The sequence below is a fragment of the Pagrus major genome, chromosome 18, assembly GCF_040436345.1.
Source record: "Pagrus major chromosome 18, Pma_NU_1.0".
NCBI classification, from domain to species: domain Eukaryota; kingdom Metazoa; phylum Chordata; class Actinopteri; order Spariformes; family Sparidae; genus Pagrus; species Pagrus major.
In genome coordinates this window covers 17,593,475-17,617,436 of record NC_133232.1, presented here as the reverse complement: position 1 = coordinate 17,617,436, position 23,962 = coordinate 17,593,475, and the positions used below count along the sequence as shown (strand labels likewise).

Genomic DNA, 23,962 nt, shown 5'->3' with positions numbered 1-23,962 from the left:
CAAGAATGTGATGCAAAAAATGCGGTGTGGCAATACGGAAAATCCACATTCAATGTTGTTGCATGACAACTATGCACATCAGGTCCAGTGCGAATCATCCGCCTTGCCTTGTTCCATTTGTGTCCCCGTCCTCCCCGTTTGTGGAAATGTTAATAAGAGCACTTGAATGCTGAATGAGGCCCAATAAGTTCCCCCTGTACTCCGAAAGCCTGTTTCCATGGCCAACATATAATGTAATCAGGTGAATATCAGCTACATTACCATCTCCATTGTATCCCAGCGTCCGAATATTTTCCCCCCACACGTAATTTCCACGTTAATAAGAACCCATAAGATCAGTTCTTATAAATTACTTTTCCCGTACTGAAGGGCTCGAGTGCGACCATAAATAAAGCCCCCTTAGCGAAGCACATTGCAGGAGTCTGCTGCAACCGGCCACTAACAGCTAACTAGCTCTCCTGCCGATTTCAATGCAGAGTCAAAGTGTATTGTACACTTTAAGCACCATACAGCCATACGAACATGGGCAGAAACTCGGGGACATACATCAACATCTGGTCTTACTGAGTGGATGATGAGCTACCTCCTTGGGAGGCCACCATTTACTGATCCAGGATTCCAGGTCAAAATAACAAATAAGCTTCTGAGGAGCACTGGAGACTCTGGGTAACCATTTCCTTAACCTTCCTCTGCACTCTCTATACCCTGGATTTCTTACATAACAATGTCTCATGAACAACAAAACAACTATGGGTGACACTTGATTTGAAGGAGGCACACAGAAGCAATCGTGAGACTATATCAGACCTGACATAAAAATACATAACCAGTCATAAGTGAATTGACTGCTTTGCCTCCATCACTCGCTTGTGTAACGTTATCCATTTTCTGCAGCCATCTATGATCCACCCTGGTCTGATGGACGATTCTGGCACAGTGATCAATCAGAATGGGTAACAGCAGGATTATATTCCATTGATTTGGATTTGAGTCTAATGCATCTCTGCCTGAGAACAACGTGCCACTTCCCAAGAGCCAATTACAAACATAAAATCAGTGTCAAATGTGTTTTCAGTAGCCTATCATAATACTAACAGTATTATAAATGATGTATACTTGCACACTTTACATTTCTGAGAAGAAAAGACGTTTTTACATTGCATGTTTTGAAAAAAAAGATTGACCCACAAAAGGTGTTACATAACGATAAAAATTGTATTACAATATCAGTTGGGACATTTAATTACATTATGAGGGTTTATTACATTTTTTGATCAAGTTTTGAGCAAATTTTATCAAATTTCCAGAAAATTATCACATTATTGGGCTCTTAATGCCTGAAAGTGCAAAACTCTCTGGGACCTAAGCTGAATATTGCAGTTTCTGGGTCTGGTCATATCTGCACGTTAAAAAAAATCACTTTCAATGCAACATTCAACTAAATCTGCTCCATTAAAATAATCAAATAAGGAATAAACTGGATGAAATAACCGGTGATTACAATATATACTTTTCGATTTTCTTAAGTTCCAACATATTATTTTAGTCAAACTACCATTAAAACCACACAGCAGAAAGAGACTGACCCTGAAACAAGATAGGTCATAACTGCAGTGTAGTTCTGCATCCGAGGTTTATTTCAGCGGGCATATTCCAGAAAAACTCAAGCGAGAATATAGCCCTCTGTGGGGTTAAATGTGGCCAGTTTGGCTGCTGTTACTTTCCAGGAAGTGGAGTGAGTGTTATATAACCTAAATGTTTTGTCATTTGAGTGTGTTTGTCAGTTTATTCTTGAGGGGATTGCTGCCAAAGGTTGTCTGTACTACAAAAGCTGATGTTAAATGAAGTGTCCTCACTCCAAATGAGCCATCACCCATTTAAAGGAGATGTGTGCGGTTTCATAATAAATGGGAGTACAAAACTTTCAAATGAGTACATTGGATTGTATCATCTGAACAGTTCTGCACATCCTGTGATAGCAGATCATTTCCTTACCCCCAAGACCAGGCCGTAGGCGGTTGTCATATCCGTCCAACAGGCTGTCCAGGATCCGTGTGAACAGGGTGATGTTGGTTTTAAAGGCATCAGATGCGGCATCGGCATTCACTGACCTAGTCGACGAACACACAGTAACAACCAGCTAAGGCACTTCAACTAAGAGGAATCTGATTACATTTTAAATGTATTTAGAGACATCACTGTTTTCCTCAGAGGCCTGAGTTATGAGAAAAAAGAGGTCGTTTTTATCTGGCACACTTGATACATGCCCACACAGACACAGACACACACATACACATTGTTTGTCAGGCACATGGATGACCCAGTTCAAGGCAGAACATTTGTGAGCCATCTGATCTCGGAGCCAAAACACAACTGAATATGCAAATGTAATCAGAGCTGGAGATTCATGGTAAATAAATTCAGATAAGGTCCCACATTAAACCTCGACGTAATCAACACTGTCGAGAGCTCTGGTGGAACAGCCTCAGGTTAGGGTCATATTTTACTTTAAGCAGGGAAATGGAAGGTAGCCTATATCATTGTTCACATCTGGGTGTTTACTGTTGGGATCGTATTCCTCAAAGTTACACCAGAGAAAGAGTTGGGTTAATGTAACCTGTTTACTCGTGTTATGACCTAATAGACTAAGAATACTTAATTTCAAGTATGTTGTCTCGTAGTGTTGTCAAGATACTGGAATTTCTAAGCGCCATAATAAAATGTTAGCTTCTTATCAAAAGATAAATATAATTCATTAATTTTCTTTAATTGTGATATTTGTGTTATGCGCAACAGCATCTAAGTCAATGTATCTAGAGTAGGCTGTACTGTGTCCATACTGCCACAAATGCATATGGAGGCCATTTCAAATATTCATCTATATGTATTGATAAATCAATATTCTTGACAGCACTAATCTCAAGTATACCTCAACAGTACTTAGCCACATTTTAAATCTCACCCATATCACAACAGCCAACGTGTTTTTAGCCTCTGTTAGCATTGCGTCAGACAGCGCATAAATGAGCAAAATCGTCATAAAACCTCTGTTAGCATGTGTACAGTAGGAAACCTTAGGTGGAGGAAATAATAACTTTAACTTTCACATTATCCATAAACCTGGATTAATTCATATCTGTTCAGCAAATCTTTATTTCATTGCTTCTTGTTTACTTTAGCCGGCTAACATTTTAACAGCTAACTAGCTACCTTGCTTGGTACTGAGACAGCTAGCTTGTCAAATTAGCTCTTAAAAGTGGCTTGCACTGCTACAATGTTCTAAAGCCAAAGACATTTCCTAACCATATAAAGTCATGCATAACCATTACAGATACTGATATGGACTTTTAAGTTTAAATGAGGTTGTTTTTGAATGCTACAGACCCCCAGCCTCCAGGTTGTAAAGGTGGAAATATCAGGAAACCAACCATCGCTAGCATGTAGGCTACGTAACATCTAATTTTAACACCATTACAATTGATACTGCTAACTCTCGAAGAGCAACATATTGTGTTTTTGTATTAAATTTGCATGTTAGCAAACTGCTACAGATAGCCTATTGTGTGACTGGACTGGGAATAGCCTACTGTGTGGATACTAAGGTTTACAGTGGACATTTTAGCTTGTCATAATAAATAAAAGAATAGGTGTTATAACATTAACGATAGCTCCCAGTGGGCAGAGTGAAATGTTGGTATGTCGAATTTCTATCAACATTTCTACAATACCTGTCGTATCGTAACGTTATAATACCAGGATACTGAAGACTCCAAACAGAATACAATCTTCTATTATTTATTTTTTTTACAATAATGTTTTCCTGCTGTGACATGTCAGATGTCTGGCCATGAAACAGACCTAAAGCCTAGAGCTAGCACCAGCTGATGGGATGCACTATTTGGCTGTCCGAGACAAGTTTTAAGAATTCGTACGTCAGTGGGGACCTAATGGGGCCTCGAGGGGATTCAGTGGCCTTATTTAAATTGCCTCTCATGCTTCTGACATTGGCTGTTTCTTTCTTTTGTCAACTGTCATCTAGTGTAAGCACTCAAACGACCTAAACTGTCACTCCCAATATCAAAGGAGACACCTTTACACCTGATGTGATAATGTGAGAAGTCCTGTGTGATAAAACAGCATGCCTAGTTTGTGCCAGCTGGGTTAAAAAAGGTGCAAAGTAGGTTAGACACATTTTCAGACATATATTTACAGTCAGCCTGAGTTTTTTTAAAAGATTATTTTCTTTTTATGATCCTTTTCTTTTACTGGTTCCTCGATATGTTTATTGGGTAACACTTCATATCACAGGAAAGCAAATTTCATGGTCAGTGGCCGATAATTACCAAGTAACATATTTAAAATTTCTTTGAAATCTCCCCTAAAATACCTCAAACATTTCCTCAGAATTTATTGAAAATAACCCCAACGTTATTTAACATCAATATTATAATATTTTCCAAAAAGCAGTTAAGAAAAATCTGGTAGTTTCTTTAATACATTTCCAGGAATCTTCCAACTCATTTCTGCTTAACTTCTGCTGATCATGACATTTTAAATTCTAACTCGTTTCTGTCCAACTTCCCTTCAGCAGGCCACTAAGTTGAAGTGAGTTGCTGCCTGACAGATTAAGAGAGAGAAAGACTGATGAACTAGTTGGAAATTAAGCAGCAACAACAGACCCAAGAATAAATATTAGGTAAATATGTTTCTGCTAAACCACAGAGAAGTTAAAACTGGACGTTTCTTTATGATTCAACTTTATGTCTGTTCAGGTTAAATTCTCTATTTCTCTCTCGTCACAACGTTTTATTTATGCTCTGGTTAGGTTAAGGCACAAAAAACACTTGGTTAGGGTGTGAAGACTTAAAATACATAGTTTGTTCATTACGATCAGGGATAGAGATGTCCTGACTTCCTGTGAAAAATTGTCAGTTTTCTTAAAAATATTCAGTGTTGTGACTCCAACTCCAGTCACCGGTTTGGCAGCCTGGCCAGTAATGTCGCCACCACCTTTCCCTCTGCCTCCTGCCGATAGAGCTAGAGCTAGGTGGCTAATAAGCATGTGATGTGAATGTGATATGCCACATTCAGTACACGTCGACCTTGGACGTTACTGTGGTTTGCAGAAACATTACCCGTTAACATAATATCTTGGTGACTGGGCTGTTTTGTGCATTAAAATAAACAGTAACACTTCATTTTACAGGTCTAGGAAATGTAATGGTAAGTAGGTGGTAATGACCAAGTAACATTTTTGGCATTTTATTGAAAAATACCCCCAAATTACCTGGATAATTACCTCACGATTGACTGAAAATCCCCTCATTATTATTAAATGATACGATTATGCTATTTTCCAAAAAGCAGTTAAGAAATATCTGGCAGTTTCTTTAATACACTTCCTGGAAACTCCCGACTAATTTCTGCTTAACTTCTGCCGATGACGCCATTTTAACTTCCAACCAGTGTCTGTCTAACTTCCCCTCAGCAGGCCACTAAACTGAGTCCAGTCGGCAGGGTGTGATGTTAGCAGTTAATGTTTCTGCAAACTACAGATACGTCCAAGGCTAAACATTTGCAGCAAACGTCGCACATCACATTCACATTATATCCTTATTAGCTGACTGTCACATCAGGGAGTTGAGAGATTGCGTTATTCCAACAAGACTGCCAAATGTCTGACCACTGTTTGAGTCACACCAGTGCATATTTGCAAGGACACCTGGCAATATTTTGTTTTTTCTGGCGACCGACGCCAAGAGACATTTCCAGCCGTGATTGTGGTGACCAGAGGAGGTATTTCAAGCCAAACCATGCTTCCCTAACCCTAACCAGGTGTTTTTGTGCCTAAACCTAAAAACAGATCAGCGTTGTGACAAAAGAGAAATAGAAAATTCAACCTGAACAGAGGGAAAGTTGCAGTGGCAGTAAACCTGATTGTGATTTATTCATGGAATAGTTGTATTCTCCTCGAGGCCATTTGGTCATAAAATTGCCCTTCAAGGTTGATTTGGCTGTAGCTATTATCCTAAATTAGAATAAGCAGTTAAAAAAACAATCCATATCCTGTTTTATGTTTGTTTTTCTCTCATTGTGTTTCTCCCATGTTGGAACAACACAACCGTGGCTGCTTTGCCTCATTTGTGCGGCCTCCATTAGAAATTGTAGGTGGGCTAGATTATGAACAAGGGCAGTCCTGGGCTACTTCCCAGCAAAGATAATTACCCACATGCCCTCGGGGTTATTTTCATGGTCAGACTGAGGATGCTGAGGGCGAGTAAACTGCCTCCTCTCCTGCTCTTTGTGGTGTCCACTGATAATGAGTCCGGCCTGATAAAAAAAACTTGATAAATAGAGACACAGTGAGTGATCCTCGGCCTCGACCATCGCCTCGAGGCGTCTCCCATTCAACAAGACTCACCTGGTTTTCCAGAGAGCTGTGAGCGCCAGCAGGCAGATGAGAAGTGGAGGAGCGCTCTCTCTGCTCCACATGGCTGCTTCAACACCTCCACACAGCAGGACAGCCGCTGGAATGAATGGAGGGCTCAATTTAACCGGCTTGACATGCCGTTGGATTCATATGTGACATTTTATCAGTCATTAAACCCATCACCTATGTCTGGGGGATTCCCTTTAACACGCGATGTGGAGGGGGGAAATAGATGGAGAAGAAGAAGAAGAAGAAGAAGCAGCAGCAGCGGCAGAGACAGCAACTGACAGCAATTAGTATTCACTGACACGTCCCACGCCTCCACTCACTGAACATTACTGCTACCAAAAATATTGGATCAAGTCGGTACACCGATTTGAAGCCGCCTCCCCCGAATTTAGTCGATAAAAAAAATTCCTTAAATGCACAAAAAAAAAAGGGCCAATCATGTTTGAGAAAAATGTGGAAGAGGCATCAAGCTCCTCTCCCACGCTTTTCCCAAGACAATAAATAATAATCAAAGAAACGTTTCCTTTGTGTCTGAGAGGTGGAAAACGAAACAGACTCACCTCAAGTGCAGAAAGTACCTGCTGCAGCCGGAATCGTCGAAGATGCAAGAAAGTTCAAGACAAATCGCCGCTCGCGCTCCTGTTCCGATGAGACTGAATGAGTGCAAGTGTGTCATGAGAACAAAGATAATAAATCATAGTCCCGGCCGGCAGAAGGAATGCACCCGAAATGCCTTGGCTTTCATTGTGCCCCAAAATTTATTTTTTTTAAAAAAACAAAAACAAAAAAAAAACAAAAAACAAAAAAATTAACAATGAGATGGAAAAAAAATAAATAAAAGGTTTTCTAAAAATTCAATAAATAAATAAAAACAAGCAGATGTGGATGTGGGTGCTGATCCTGCCTTCAAATTGCCCTGTTCAGCTTCCCCCCCCTCTCAGCTGGTGAAGAGCTCGATGTGAATCGTGATAAGCAAGAAGCACATCTCAGTCTCCCTCATCTCCACACAAAAACTACAAAGGCTGAGGAGGAGACACACTGGGTCCTAGAGACAGCGTGGTATGCACAGAGCCTGCAGCCCAGACCTTAGTATGTGAGGATGTATGTTAATGAATGCTCCCTCCACTCACACTCAATATACAGAGGGATATTGATTATGCAGAACAAGTCAGGCTCCCCTTTGCATTGTTGTGATGGAAGTGGCATGTTTGGAAATGGAGTATCTGAGCTCAACCATTTTGAAGAGACAGATAGCATGCTTCGATATGTGTGTGTGTGTGTGTGTGTGTGTGTGTGTGTGTGTGTGTGTGTGTGTGTGTAAATACACGCCAGAGGCTTGATTTTCTTTTCATTTTCAGCCTCATACACCAACAAACAAATGATTATTTGCTGTGTTTAATCTGTAGCTGCATAATAACTGGAATGGCACACCTTTAATACAGCTATGAGACCACAGGACACTGTCCACTGAAGTACTGATTAATGGCTTTGTTTAGTGGATAAGCAGCACCTTAAGTCAGGGTGACCAACATCTCTTTAAAGGATAAGTTCACCCAAAATTCAGTCAGTATCTACTCACCCTCATGCCGATGGAAGTTTCGAAGTCTATAAAACATTTTGGGAGCTTCACAGCAAAACAGCGTTCTCCTAAACAATTGAAGACTTTTTTTTAAAATTAACGAAAACAACTGAAAAAAATAACATAAAATGGCTCCATACAGCTTGTCTGGTGTAATTCAAGTCTCCGGAAGCTCCAAGATACCAAATTGATTTGAAAAGATGTTTTTTACTCCCTTTTTAAAGCTAAACTCTTTATTAGCTGCTAAGCTAAAAGTGCTAGAGCACACCCAATCTGAAGTGGGCGCACAAGCTTAAACGTATGTCGAGGATTTTTATGTTTAGTATTTGGTGTTTTTCTTAAGTCCCCATCTACTTCAGATGTAAGCAAGATAATTCTGTAACGCTGTAAATGTATTGTGGACTACGAAACGTCACCCGACTTTCCATCGACATGGGGTTGAGTAGATAAAGTCTGAATAGTCATCATTGGGTGAACTTATCCTTTAAATCAGAAAAACCAACACATCTTTATTGTTCAGTCAAACTCTGAGATAAATGCCTGACTTAAAATCAAGGATTTATTATGTGATTAATTTAAATAAAATGCATATCCTTGGAGAACTTGTTTTCTATATCGGCGGTCACTCTGCATACTGCTGTATCCATATCTGAAATGTAAAGAAATGGCCGATATTTATGTCATGTACAGTATCACACAATCAAATATCGGTTGAAAAATAAATTGGATTTAATAAAAGGTGTTTTTCTGTGTTTGTGTGTGTGTGGGAGACAGAGAGAAAGGCTGGCCCTCTTGACACTTTGCTGTTGCTAGGACTGTGTATTGTGGTAGAAATAGTCAACCTTTTAAAAAAAAATTCTATTGTAGTTAGACTGTTTACAACGTGATGGTGTATATCTCTGGATTGCCTCGAATCAGAAATGGACAAATACAATAAATCTAACAGCAGACCATCAGTTTATTTCAAAATGTTTTCCACTCTACTGCTTTGGTTTTGAGTTGTGCCACATCTCCCATCTCCACTTTTGGGAGCTGTTCTTTCAGCACCACATACTGAGGACAGAAAACAGATGTCTTTTATTAGAGAAATGTAACTCCATCCGACATGTAGCTAGTTTTTTGTGTGTAATAATACTTCAAATACTACCCTTCAAATGAAACCAGCATGCAAATCATCAGATTTGGGCCTGAAATAATGTGTATATTTACCAGTATACAGCATCACTGTGAAGAAAGAAAAAATAGGAGATACAACAGTTAGATAGTTACAGACTTTATTATTAATACATTTCAAAAGACATTCCTTTAGTGGCAGATGAGAGTCTGTGGTGTTTGATTGATTACACTAATAAAGAGCTCAATTTCTTGCAGACAAAACTGTGTAATTAGTCATGTTTCAGCCACGTCAAAATATTTATTTTTATCTATGAGTTTGAGAACATGAAGTAGAAAAGGAAGTAGATGTTGAGCTGGACAAAATGGGCAACTGCTGTAGAGGCGTCCTGTTTGACAATATGGTTTGATTTGTTTGGTTTTTTTTGATTACATCTGCTATGGAGATTATGTTTTCATATCTCACTTATTGATTTGTTGTTGGCTGGTTGGTTGGTTGATTGATTGGTTGGTTGGTTGGTTGGTTGGTTGGTTTTAACATTGCGTGACAGGAAATTTTTCAACATTTTTGTTAATGTTGTTTTTTTATATTGTATGTATGTTGATTTAAAAAAAACATTGTAATTAGGAGGCTGATATCTGAAAGTGAGTACAACTTGATGCAGATAAAGGGGACTGTTGGGCCTTGGCGGGAGTATGTGCTCTACTTTACATTGTGCTCAGATGGTGCATATTTCTAAATCATTTGTCAGGAGGGATCAGTGGGGGCTAAACAGCTAATGTTTGCCCCAAAGCCGTCTAACTGGTCAATCATGGATCATTTGAATGGAATAGACATTTCATATTGTATTAAAACCCCCAATCATGATGCATCAACATGACTATATCAGGTAACTGTGGCAGAATGCTCAGACAGGTAGAGGATTAAAGAGCAGTAAGAAGACCTGGTGACTGATAACCCAGCATATACCTGAATTTAAGAAGCAAAGGAAGTACTCACACACACACACACGCACACACACACACACACACACACACACACACACACACGCACACACACACACACACACACACACACACACGCACACACACACAGACGCACACACACGCAGAGATCAAAACAGACTAGTGGACCTCAGGGGTCGGACCATTATCAAGCAGCCGCTGGCTCCCTTTGCTATACTTCAGACTAGAAGGCTGTCCCATTGATCTCTGCTCTAATCCATAGATGTGACAGGTGATCGATGAGGCAGGTCATCTCAATAACAGTGACCCTTGGGCCGTCATCAGGTCGGACAAATCAGGCAGGTATGGAAACAGCCAACTGAGGAAAAGCAAGGGCATTGAGGACAAAACACACATACAAATCTGCTCTCTTATTCTGTTAAACTGTGTTTGCATGTTTGGTTTTTCCTCTAAACTCTGCTTTTACTTGTGCTGCTAGCCGCTGTGTTACATACTCTTACAGCACGTTGTTTATTGCAAGATGTTGCATCATGCTCAGCCTACTGCCAGGCCTGAGTGTGTGTCCCAGTTGGGCACAATGAGTGACAATGCATATTGATCAGGTCCATGTGGAGGAAGGTAAGCAAATGACTCCATGTTGAAAGGTAGCGGTTAATATTTGATTAAAACAAAAATAAATGATCCCTTTCACGTGACTGTCAGCACTGCTTTTATTGTTTTTAGTATCAGCTCCGTGGTTGGTCAGGAAATGAAAATCTTCCTGAGTTAATAAACAGCTCAGCTTCAGCTCAGGCATATCTCAAACTCACAGACATTTATTTTTGATTTACTTTCCAGATCTCATGACACCAAAGAACAATACATTATGCTAAATGATATGTACATTTGTATAAATGATGCAAAAACATCTAGAATTTTTCATTTCATGTAACAGTGAAGCCATAAACATACAACATCTTTTGTTTTAAATATCTGAGGAAAATATAGTGTAGTATGTCACACTATAGTATATGCACTATTCGACCTGATCTTCTGGCAAAAATGCAGCAAATGACTGCTGTCCTTCATTTTTGATGAATGTTTGCTGTCAATACATTGCATTTCCTGTAACTTCTTCACAATAAAAGCCAACCAGTGTTTCAAAATTCAAATATTTTTAATGTTACTGTAAACAGAGAGACTCACACTATATAAATTGAATAAAATGCTGGATTACATGCTGCAGGTTACTTGACTACAGCGCAAGAATGGCGTACCTCGCCACTACTTTGAAAACTACTTTACAGAAAGGTAATTAATAGGAAATGTAAATACAATTGAATGGATATTATGAAGACATGCAGGACATAAACAGTTTTGTTTTATGAAAATTTAAGGAAATATTTTAACCTTTAAGGTCCAAGTGTTTAACATGGTTAAAGGTATGTTGAAACACAATATTGTGACTGAAGTCACATTGATTAAAGTCACAATAGACACAATTGAGTAGTACAACCCAAATATGCAAATTGATTTATCATTAGTATGATTAATGGAGGGCTGAGTAACTGTAATCTGTCCTTCCATTGCTAACAGGGTTATCCTTTAACCCTTTGGGTTTTTTCATTTACAGCCAATATACGGATCACCTGTAAACAGCAAGAAGACCAGGGGAGCAATAAAAATGCAGATTCTGACAGGCTCAGGTTGACTGATGTGTTTTCAGTCAGTGGATGAGCCGCTCAATAATGACCTGGTCCATCAGGAACACAGGGAGCTGAAAAGTTTGTTGCTGCTGAGGTGCATTCACACAGCTGATGCTGTTGCAGAAAAGAATCAAATACAGTAGAATGAAATGCTTTATAGTCATGTGGGGTGATATGACTCACATGCATGCACAAATATCCATGCAAACACACACGCATAGACACAGGTACGCATGCACACACACAGTGACCTCTGCTGGAGAAACACAGTACCTCACTCCACATTTATCAGGAAACGGATGTGAAAAAGTGACTGTATCAGAATACAAGGACCTTTCCATCAGCTGGTTTGATTTTCTGCTATACAACTCAGAGCAGCGTCATCACGCCATCAAGCCGAGCAGCTAAACAGAATATCAAGTATGCTGCCTTTGATATGATCCTGATATAAGAGTAAAGCACCAGGTGGTTGTTGACTCTGCTGACATTTTAGGGGAGAGAATAACTGAGCCAGTCATGCAGCATGTTGTTGTCAGTCGCATGTCAGCATGAGTTGATTCACCAGGCAATGCTGGAAATGCTAAACCATTCTCAGGCCTGTTACCTCGGCAACAAGCCATGCACGGCAGAGGAAAGATGTTGTGAGAGAAAAAAGATGAGGAGCCCATCGAGGGGCTCTGACACTCTTAAAGTGATAGGTCGCCCTCAAAAACCCTTTGTCAAATTGCAGTGGCTCTATGCACGGCACACTCTCACAGTCACATGGTGATATTAAACCAGCTGACACCCAGCTGCTCTCACTACAGAACTAACATTAACCATCAGAACCCCCTCATTTATCATTCGCCAAACTAAAGACTTACAGGGCTGTCCCCTGAGGCGCTGCTACACTCCTTCTAAGGTGACCTCAATTCAACAAGTCATATTAAATATTAATATTGTGAGAGTAATGTAACTGTATCAGCCTCTGAAAGTCAATTAATACGTTTGAAGTGGAGCCAAATGGTGGCAAAGGTGCAGGTGGAGAGAACAGCAGTAATGATGGTAGGTAAATGAGCCTGAACATACACAAAACCTACAGATGTATTAAAGGGGAAATTTGGTATTTTTTTATATTTACATGTTCTGGTGAGTAAATGATTCAAACTTATCAAGGGTTTCGAAGAATATTGGCAGCTACAACACTGCTGCAATGGCCGCAATATAATCCTTTGTGGGAACTCCGACCATCAAAGTTCTGACCACTGAAAGTGCCACTGACAGGCAGAGGTTGTTATTTTAAGTGTCTGACAACATTACAGAAATTATTTCTAAGGAGATAGACCTTTTTATTAAATTATGAGATCTGTTTTATAACCAAAAACACAAGTCTTGTTCGAGTCTTGTCTTGCTCTGAAATCTCGTGAGGTGAGTTGTTACAGTTGTTGCCTCATTTCATCATTGAAATCAGTCCAATAGTCAGCCATGACTTTGGAAATAAATTCTTGCTGGCAGTTCTCCGAGGTAAATTCCAGACTCCTCTCTCCAACTCTGACTCACGTCTTCTTCCTGCAACACCTCGACTTTTGTGAGATTTCCGAGTGGGACTTCTCCTCCAGCGAGACTTGACTTTCCGGTTTAAAAAGGGATCTTATTATTTAACAAAAAAGTCTGTCTCCACAGTAATATTGTCAAACACTAGAGCCAAACAACATCAGCCTGTCAGTGGCAACACTTTAAGTGGACCTAACTTTGACAGTCAAAGTTGCCTCAAAGGATTATGTTGTAGCTGTTGCAGCCAATTTGTGGCTGCCAGCTAATGAAGAGCAGTACTTTCTTTTTGGTAAGATGTAGCTGTTTTTGTCCATTTTTGAAGAACAAGAACAAGAACAAGAACAAGCCTTCATCGGTGCTGCCTTATATGTTAGCATTGACAGAAAAAACTGTCAGAAAGAAAGAAAGAAAGAAAGAAAGAGAAAGAAAGAAAGAAAGAAAAGAAAGAGGAGAGGGAAAACAGAAATTCAAAATTAACTGTATGAGGACTTCTCTTTTGAAATCCAGCCGATAGCCTCTTTCATTGCTCTAGCAGAAATGACACCTTGAATGGACGCTTCACTTCAGCTGGGATCGAAAGGCCTGAACACACGCGGGTGTTTGATTGACAGGTGCGGCACAGAAACACCTCAGCTCCGAGCCCTGAGCACCGCAGATGGAGACAAAAAAAAGTTCACGTAGAGTTCATGTTATCGGCTGCCAGGTGATCTCACTGTTACAAAATGCCAAAGCTACATCTCTGCATCCTATTTTCTGCCTCTTCTTGTGTCTTATGTAACTCAATAGATGAATCACAGGCACATTAAGCTTATAAAAATTAAAAGGTCACTTTCATGACTTTGCCAATGCTATTTATGTCGCAGGAGTTTTCTGCATTCACTGTTGCCAGTTTCCCTCAGGATGCCTGGGAAACTAAACCGAGTGCAATTCTAGTGTTTTTCTGGTCATATTGCGTCTGCCATCTCCAGCTCCAGAGTTTCTACAATAATTCCCTTTTTATCCACGGCTAAAATTAACCACCGAATCCAGTGTACAAACAGCACAGAGCTAAACCGTGGGCTCTCACACCTGGTCTCTACAGCACGCTGTCACAGGCTGAAAAACATCACAGTACAGAAGAGAAAATGGAAAGTGACGTACATTTCGTTTTTGTAGATTTAGGACCTGTAGGTGGGCAAGTTCATACTGAGTCATTGAAATGGAACAAAGCTGATAAAGTAGTATTGTTTGGATTGAATACCCAAACCTATTAACTGTACTCTCCTTTATGAACAGCTGAAAAGATGAGTGCCAGTGTTGTACCCTTGAACAGGGGGAATAGTGGTGGAGGAGAACCACACGCAGCTCTTGCATTCACTCATCTGTATTGCATCATTTCTCAAATAACACAAACAAGACTCATTTACGTTCAACCAGGAGCGCTCTCAACACCCTCAGTATCAGGACCACAGATACCTTTACAAACATGTATTTTTAACTTCTCCTAAAATATTTACATCCTATTTTTAATACAATTATTACATGAGCAATGACTTATGAAATGTGTTTTCACACACTCCACTTCATGTTTTGAAAAGCAGTCCACTGGTCTGCATTGTACTCCAATGTTGTCTCCAGTGATACAGCAGAACCAGAGATGTCACCTTTTTTTGTTCAACACATCCTTCTTCCTTTTCAAAACTTGGTGCCTACATTAACCATAATGCAATTTAGCCACTGAGTGACATCACTGGAGGCAATTTATCAGATTACATGCAGCTTCCTCTGGAGCCACAGAAGGCTTTATACTACTTTTTTCACATATGCGGTAGTGCTCCCCAAGACCTGTAAACACACTAATGTGGAAGATGTGTGGAGTTACCCTTTAATCAAAACGTAAGAACAGGACCGTAGCTGACGTCCTTTTGATTGTTTAATATGATTTCCAGGGTTTGCGTAACCTGAGGGGTTTATAGCTTATTTATAAACTACCACAGTAGGGGTATTTGTAGGCATACATTTATAATACTGTATATGATATAAACAATATATTTATATACATGTACATTTAGTTAGTACGATACTTGAGTAGAAGTTTGAGGTACTTACTTTAGTATTTCCATTTTCTGCTACCTCATACTGCAAATATTGCCAATTTTACTCACTATATGTATTTGATACTTAAGTTACTACTTACTTTGCAGATTACATGTTACATCTGAGCCAAAATCAGGAAAAAGACTCCTGCACACTGCGGTTAAGCTTATTGACAACAACGTTTTGGTAATTAGACCTTCATCAGGTTATCAAGCCACAGAAAAAAAGAAAAAAAGAAATTTATTCTGATAATCAGAAAGATGCTGAAAATTGGATTTGATAATTGGTCGACATTAATATATGAATCTATAAAAACATTGACATTTACTTGTACTTTTGATACTTGAGTACATTTAATATCAGATACTTTAAGAGTTTTTCTCATCTAATATTCGTATGGGTGACTTTCACTTTTACCAATAATAATATTACTATTAGTAATATTTTAACACAGTATCTTATTTTTACCCAAGTTTGACTCTTGGGTACTTTTAACAACACTGGTTAGCAGTGATTTAGAGGTCTGTCACCAAGTTAAGTGTATGCTACCTACCCAGCAACAAACAGTAGATAAAGTAAGCACGTAGCTGGTGAACCTAGTGGAGCAAGTGGAGTGAGTACACTGAAGGACTTAGACTCATGATCTCAGTATTTCCGCAGCACTGGCTGTGACCCTGAGCATGAATTAAAAACCATTCACTGTTTATGCAGCTCTTTCACACCTCTATAAGGTGACGATGACTGATGATGATGATGATGATAGTAGTAGTAGCAGAAGTGGTGCATCTCATATTTCTGCTGCTGTTCAACCCATCAGCACAGAGGTGTGCTGTATGTTTCCAGCAGCTGCTGTTCAGTCCAAACAGCCACTAGATGGCAAGTTTAACACACATTCATGATGTTCTGAGCTCAGCTAAATCAGTCAGCACAGTAAATGCCCCGAATTAATGTATTTTGACCAAGATGATCTTAAATGATTTCAACAGTCGATTAAATGTTGCTTGTCCAGTTATAGAACAGTGATTAAGCTTGGACGTGACACATTATTCTGGTGGACCTGTGACAGCATTACATACATTTGTCTGTTTTGCTCTCTTTGCAGCCTTTATATTGCTTTCTGCTAGATGTATACAACTGTTTTTCCCTCTGTAATGCAATGAAAAGAATGATTAGTGTCTAGTAATTGTAGCCTTGATGTCAGGATATCTTTAAATTAACCCAACCAAACAGTGCAAGATGAAAGAGTTTGTTAAATTAGTCAACTTTTATAGGGAAAAAAACCAACAAAAAACAAACTAGAAATGTTTTTTTAATTACACTCCGAGACATTTGTCGGTAAGTTATATTTCCTATAGCTCCTGTGAAACGTTTCACCTCTCATCCAAGAGGCTTCTTCAGTTCTAACTAACTGGAGGGGAGTTGCAGGCTTTTAAACTCTGTGTGGGAGTGATCTTACAGAGTCGTTAAGGACACGTGTGAGCTCTGAGTTTCAGAGTCGTTAGGGCCACTTACGGGTCGTTAACCCAACCGTCCTTCATGTGGGTTTCTAGGGCTAGGTGAGTCCAGGTGTGAATGGTTGTTCAGCTGTCTGGGGAGGGAACTGTGTACTGCGTTGTAGGTGGGGGATAAGTAATGTCGTAGGTGCTGTAATATGTTTGTGCTCAGAATGCAAGTTAGCCACTGAGTGACATCACTGGAGGCTTCCTCTGTAGCTTTATACTGCTCATACTAATAGTTTTTTCACATACGCAATACCACTCCCCGAGGCCTGTAAACACACTTTAATGTGTGTGGTGGAATATTATATATTGTGCATCTTTAGTTGTCTGCGTCAGACAGTAGGGGAATGATGGAACAGCGTCTACCTGTCACATCCAATATTTACTGCTCCTGTAAGTGGATCTGTAATTAACATTACCACTTGTCAAGAGAAAGATATTAAATAGAGTTCTCATTATGCAGTTTAGTCTGTGACGGCAGGATGCCAGCAGCACTCACCAGCCTCTCATGTGATGAGCTGTGACACAAAACTGGCGAGCTAACTTACCAGCTGTTGTTTTCTCTGGACTCAGGGAAGAGAAGGGGAAGGTTAGGCGTCCAGCTTTGTCTCCTCTACTTGTGTTGTTATCCACTTTTGAATTTTGTAGTAACATTTTAAACACTATTTTGAATTTTGTCGTTTATCTTAACAACTTAATACCTTTGTTTTGGGTGCCTGTTAGTATCAGGAGGCAAAATGCATTTAAATTGTAAGTGCCTTATTAGCTGTGTTCACATTAGGGTGCCATGTCTTTTGTTCAGGCTCAAATTCAGTGCCGCCTTTCACGTTGACTCTAACACCACCTGAAGCAGGCCGGTCAGTTCCTAAAATGTATTTCCTGCTAATTCAGTAAACATCTGCACTTTTTCTTCCCTACGCACGCTTATCAGATTAGCCCTCTATCTAGCCTGCATGCTTTTAGCTAAATGCAGCAAGCAGCTTATCTGCCGCTTGTTCTTGGCCGGCAAATAGTTTAATGTAATCACTATATCATGACACAGAGCTTCCAGCAGTCTCAGTAACATTGCTGGCATATTTACAGACAGCATGGCAGCAGGCTGGAGATTTATATAGCTGGGGTTTTCAAGCCAATTAATCCTGGAGTTTTCCATGATGATTTGATATGACACTATTGAACTAATCAATAGGCCTATATTTAAAGAAAACAATGTGTCAGATGACTATGTGTCATGTGAAAGATGCTGTTTGAAGTAATGAAACCACTCTGCAGTTTCCCTCTAATAGCCTGTATGGAGTGTTTTAGCATCTTTCACTCACTGTTGATGAAGCATTTAGCTGTTTTAGTCTCTGAAAGCTCTGATAAACCAACAGAACGCTACTTTGATAATTAGAATGAATTCTTATTTTGTTTTTACCTCCATCATTCACTGGTATGTTAGCAGAGATTGGTCTAGAAATGACCTAACTGTACGCTAGCTACCCAGCACCAAACAGCAGACATGCTAACTGATTTCTGGGTTTTAGGATTCATTCCTGCTGCACTCTTAATGCTGTGATGCGTGGAAGGGAGTGTCCATAAGTCCATCAGTCTGACAATTTTTGTGATAGCCTACTAATGCAAAATTAAATTACAAGACAGCATGTATCGGTATAAGTGTGCTCTTAACTGATGACCACCTTACACCAACACACATACAGTACGGTCTGTGTCTCCTGCTTGTACCTTGTAGTATTTAGCGCATTTGTTTCCAGTTTCTGTAATGAAGTTAAACATGAAGCATGGATTTGTCTAACATGTTTTATTGTGTTTCTTCAAAACAGTGCATTGGATAAGGACTAATAAATGAAACATTAGTTCAAAAAAATATTTTTATCAGCATATCGACTGTAACACAAACAGTTCAAGTTGAAACAATGGACAGTTAGTACCATATTGTATCATTTCAGATAAAATCAACGTGGCATCAATACTAAGTACGCACTACACAACTGTCATTTTCACAAGTCCAGTTCATTCAGGCAACGTTGCAGAAAATCACCTGCAAACCAGTGCAGTCAAAGTTCTGCACTGTAGTTAAAATATTAGTACAAGTCGAGGGTCTGTTAGTGTTTGATTATGAGTTGAGTTAATTAAAGTGTTTACCTTAAATTCTTACATAATGGAAAAGCATTGTAATGAGTCCTTTGGTGCAGCTTTAGTTTATGTAAGGAAGCCAGTTAAGGTTGAGTACATACTGTATGTCGTGTTCTATGCTGTTGTTTACATTATTGCTGTCTTTGTGTGGCTTATCTAGTACTCTAAATATTGCTTTAATAAATTGGTGCTCCTACTATTGAGTATTATTACTGAGGGATTTTATCAAAATCATCTCTCAAGAAATCTTTGTTCCACATCACCAGCAGTAAAGACTTTTAGGCTCTTCAGTTCATGTGTGTGAATGTTATGTGACACAACAAACGATGGCAATAGTGGCATCCTTCTTTACCGGGAAGATCAGTAACCACTTGTGCTAGAAAGTATAATAGAAATTAAAATGTATGATCCTATTAACTACCAAGGGCCTACATGTTAATTATCTTGGCCTATGGCACTCCAAAACTGGGTTAAGTGAAACTGTTCAGATACACAAGCTGCATGAAAATAACATCTTAAAAAGATTGTGGTGAATTGAAAAAATCCTTCAAAATATTTTTCGGACGTGATAAACAAAAATGTGAAATCGAATTATACTGCACATGTCTCTTAAAGCTGGAATGGAGACACACCTGAAAGGTTATATGACAATGAGTTCAATATCTTCTAGCTCTTCCAAAACACATTAATGCAGTATACATGAAGATATGACCACATTTTGGATTAAAGCTGAGGCTCAGTTTGTCAGGAAACTCCAGATACTTGCATCCCTAAATCAGTGACCCCCCTTTACAAGCTAGATTTAGCCTGAGGGACCCTCGTGTATGAGGACAGATGAGTGATGATGATAATAATAATAATATGGAGGGGAGACCTACATTATTAGTGTGCTAATCTCTTGAGAGTGGCTCATGAAATGAAACTATTCCTCATTTCCACGAGACCCTGAACCCCCCACTCTTTAACACAATGCATCCATCGATCCTTCGCTTTAAAAGCAATGAAATCAGATACTGAAACAGGTGCCAACAAGTATGCCTGTTGGAGCTTGTTGTAATGATTCTGATCATGTGAAGTCACGGCATGTTGCTCCCTCTAGTGGTTCATCTCCCTTCAAGAGGTTGGAAATTAAATGCTCTCGGTACAGTACGATGCCATGAACAGGATATAAGAACCAAAATACACATGTCTGTTCTGTAATCATTCGTCACAAAACAAGACCAGGCATAATCCTTGTGTTTAAGAACAATAATATGATCTCCTCACTGTGTACAACTAAACTGAATTATTTAGACCAGGGCCGCTCAAAGTGTGGCCCGCAGGACAAAGGTGGTCCGCCATATGGCTTGATTTAGCCCGCCAGATGTTTCCAGCACAAAAGAAAATTACAATGTGAATCGATGTTTATGCTTTTCTTTTTTTTTCATAATCTGAGCCTGGCTGGCAGAGTAACGATTTGTGCATGAAGGCAGTCAGTTAAGGGAACTTGGGACCCTCGTACTATGGAAGCCCTAGAGAGGCAAGTGGAAAAAAAAAAATCATAACTTTGAAAGATTATCCTGACAAAACATTTTTGTTCTTAAAGGTGCTATTTGTAAGAAAAGTTGATCTTAGAGTCTCACTCCGAACGCGTCATAAACTTTGGGATGGCAGCCGACCCGTCCATCCCAGAGAGTCGGTTTTTGACAAGTTGGGAATGAGACTCTAAATCAAGTTTTCTTACAAATGGCACCTTTAAGTCATAAACACAGGAGAGAAAACAAATTGAGTCGGACTGGGAAATGGATCGCCAGAATTCCTTTTTTTCACTTGTCCTTCTGGGTTTCTGTATTGTACCATTTCTTAACAATGCAACACAATAGGTGCCTGTTTTTGGCCTGTGGTCTGTCATTAGGTTTAAGTTTTGGCCCTCCAAGAGAAAAAGTCTGGGCACCCCTGACTCAAACAAGAACTGGTCTCTGTTTGTATAGAAAATTTCTCGCTTTTGCCATTGAGTGTGAACTCAATGACCGTCCTTGGCCTGAGTGACCTAAATACTTAAATTAATTGAATTTCTCTGCATAATATTTCAGGTTGACACATTCTTCTGTGGTCATTCTCGACTGAGATGAAGATTTAAAAAGAAAAACTTCCGTGCAAAAACACTGTAAATGCTGCACATGATGTCTTTGCACTTAAGTAGCTCACTTTTTCTGACATTATTCAAATAGTACTCATTGACTGGAGAAGACCATGTATAGCCTTTTAGGCATGTATTATATCACTGTCTTACAGTGCTTGATTTCAGGGTATTTAAAATGCTCCCTTGCCACTGTTATAAATATACACAGCTTTTAAAGTCACTGTTATGAGGAACTGTATGTTTCCTTAAAGCAAGGTGAGTCAGATCACCCTTACATCCAGCACATTTAGTGTCCCTTGGTAATAACATAATGCAGGCTTTGCTTTGTCAGCAGGAAATTTGAAGTTAAACAAGCCTTTAAACCTCCAGTAAAACACATTATAATAACACATTTTGAACACAATTTTGTCAGTGTGATTATTTAGTTCATATGAAGTAAATGGGGTCAGTGGTTAATGACAGTGGGACGCCTCCTGTTCGCTGCTTCATTTTTTGTTTCAGTGTTATCCGTCGGCTTTTCAGTCGACTCGATCATGTGCAACGCTACGCAAAATGGAAAAAGTGTCCTGAGCTGCAGATTTTTTCAGTACCAGAGTCTATTAAAAAAAATCAACACTTTTGGTAGGCAGTCAGTCATACAAGAAAAGCAGCTGCTGAATTACTGAATAGCAACAATCAGGATAACTTCCTGTGCTGTGACATCCTGCCTGTTCAGAACAAACAGAGGAGCACGTCCTCGAATAGAGTTGTGTTCAAAATAAAAAGGGGTCAGTTGAGCCACTAGAGGGAGCGTTATGCCATGATTTACTTCACTAAGTGCTCCAAAAAACCACAATGAATGCCCCATTTTACCAGCTTCTAGCTGTTGAAAAAAAGCTATGCTGATGCTGTTGGACTATTTAAACAGCTGAACAGACAATGATTAATTGAGAGCTTGATCTCAGGGTGTTGTTGAACTTTCCACAAACCTGCACCGTGTCAGCTTTCAAAATGGCAGAGCGACCATGTGGAGCATCTTTAACTATCTGTCTGTCATCTACGACAGCATGTTTTTTTGTTTTTTTTTAAAAAAAGCAACAGTAAACCCACAACCTGGTGTTGGCAGCTCCATCCATCATGCACACATTTAGAGCACCACCTAAACAGTGAGCATCAATCTGCTGTTGACAGGCTCCTCATTAGCACACACATGTTCTGTGTTTTCATGATGAGATATCTTTCGTACACTGTTGTGAGAGACGGAGGGAGAGAGCGAGGGAGAGTGAGGCCAACAGGGAGGCAATAACGGCAAAATCAATTTCACACATGGCTGCGTTTAGGAGGGGTGAGTGGCGTCGGGCATCTTGATCTGTCCATCAGGCCGCCTGTTTCTCGCCGATGTGGCAGCATCATAACTCCTGTTAGACTAACCGATCGACGAGGGCCAACAACCATGGCTACATGGATGATATGGTTATTAGAGCAAGAAACTAGGCACCCCCTACATCATGAATCCCCTCACACACCGTATCCTTATGACATCTCTGTCTGCAGAGGTGAACACTGGAACTGCGCTCATCCAATGACTGTTTAGGAAATTTAGGCCATGAGGAATCAATTCATCAAGGATGATATTTGTGATTCCTTCGTCAAAATAAATGACCTAGTCAACGCACTACAGAAGCTTTATATGTCAAATAATCATTTTGTCATTTTGTGGTGGTTTCTATAGCCAGAAGTCTTCTTTGCACTTATATAAAGCAAGTGATGACCGAAAATGTCACTGTGTCCGGAGAAAGGACTCAATGACAATAAACCCCCCACTTCACCTCCACCAGCCAGTGACAGAGCAGTAACAGTAACAAGAGACCATTGAGAGGACAAAGCGTCTGACGTCATGTTGTGTGATATTTAGGTAATGACGTCCTTCACACATTCAAAGGTTCAGTTATCAGCAGTATCTTTCATTACCTCTGAGGGTCACCAGACTGCAAACATGCTCAAGGTCCTGATCACACAGGAGGTGACTGTTAATATAGTCGAAGGTTTCTGGGCTGTTTAAACGTTTCTAGGAGGACAGTACTGAATGAATTGATTGCAAAAAAGTTTGACTAACCCTTTTGTGTCCACGGAGATCAAAGTTCGACATGTTTACTTGAAGCTTATTCGCTTTCTTGTTGAGAGTTAGATTAGAAGATCGATACCCGCTTCATATCTGTGCTAAATATGAAGCTACAGCTAGTAAGCTAGCCTAGCTTAGCATAAAGACTGGTAACAGGGGGAATCGACTAGCCTGCTAGCTGAATTCCTGGAGTCTTATTAGTGAAGTTAAAGGCACAGTTCCCCCCGAATCAAAAATACACATTTCTACCTATTAGTAGTGCTATTTATTCGTCTAGATCAGGGCTGGCCAGAGTGGAGCCCGGGGGCGTAATTTGGCCCGCCATAAGGTTCCATTTGACCCGTCAGATATTTCTATTGTTATACTTTATAAGTATTGGCTGAGCTGTAACACTAGCTAGCCTCTCCAGCTGGCTCCATTATACCCAAAAGATGGCAGACATCTTTACAGCTGATATCTCCCAAACTCTGCAACTCACTAAAATGATCTAGATGGACGAACATCATGACAGGTAGGATGAAAAATCTATATGTCAGATTTTGGAGTGAACCGCCTCTTTAATTAGTGAGATTCAAAGGTGCTGGTCAGTGGATTGTGTTACCTTTAAACAAGAGCCAGGTTGTTTCTATTCTTTAACCAAGCAAGTACTGACCATAGCGTTATATCTAGTGTGCAGACATGAGAGCTCTCAAGAAGAATGCAAAAAACACATA

At 39.8% G+C, this 23,962-nt stretch overlaps 1 protein-coding gene across 1 annotated transcript in view; it reads right to left on the bottom strand.

Moving 5' to 3' along the window:
• Positions 1-6,492, bottom strand: part of gabra2b (gamma-aminobutyric acid type A receptor subunit alpha2b) — a 35,589-nt gene extending 29,097 nt beyond the window's left edge. Inside the window, exons 1-2 of the mRNA XM_073486964.1 lie at positions 6,422-6,492; positions 1,996-2,111 (exon numbers count right to left, since the gene is read on the bottom strand). Of these exons, the coding sequence (XP_073343065.1) occupies positions 1,996-2,111; positions 6,422-6,492 (187 nt within the window). The remainder of the gene's footprint in view (positions 1-1,995; positions 2,112-6,421) is intronic.
• Between the last annotated feature and the right edge of the window lie 17,470 nt (positions 6,493-23,962).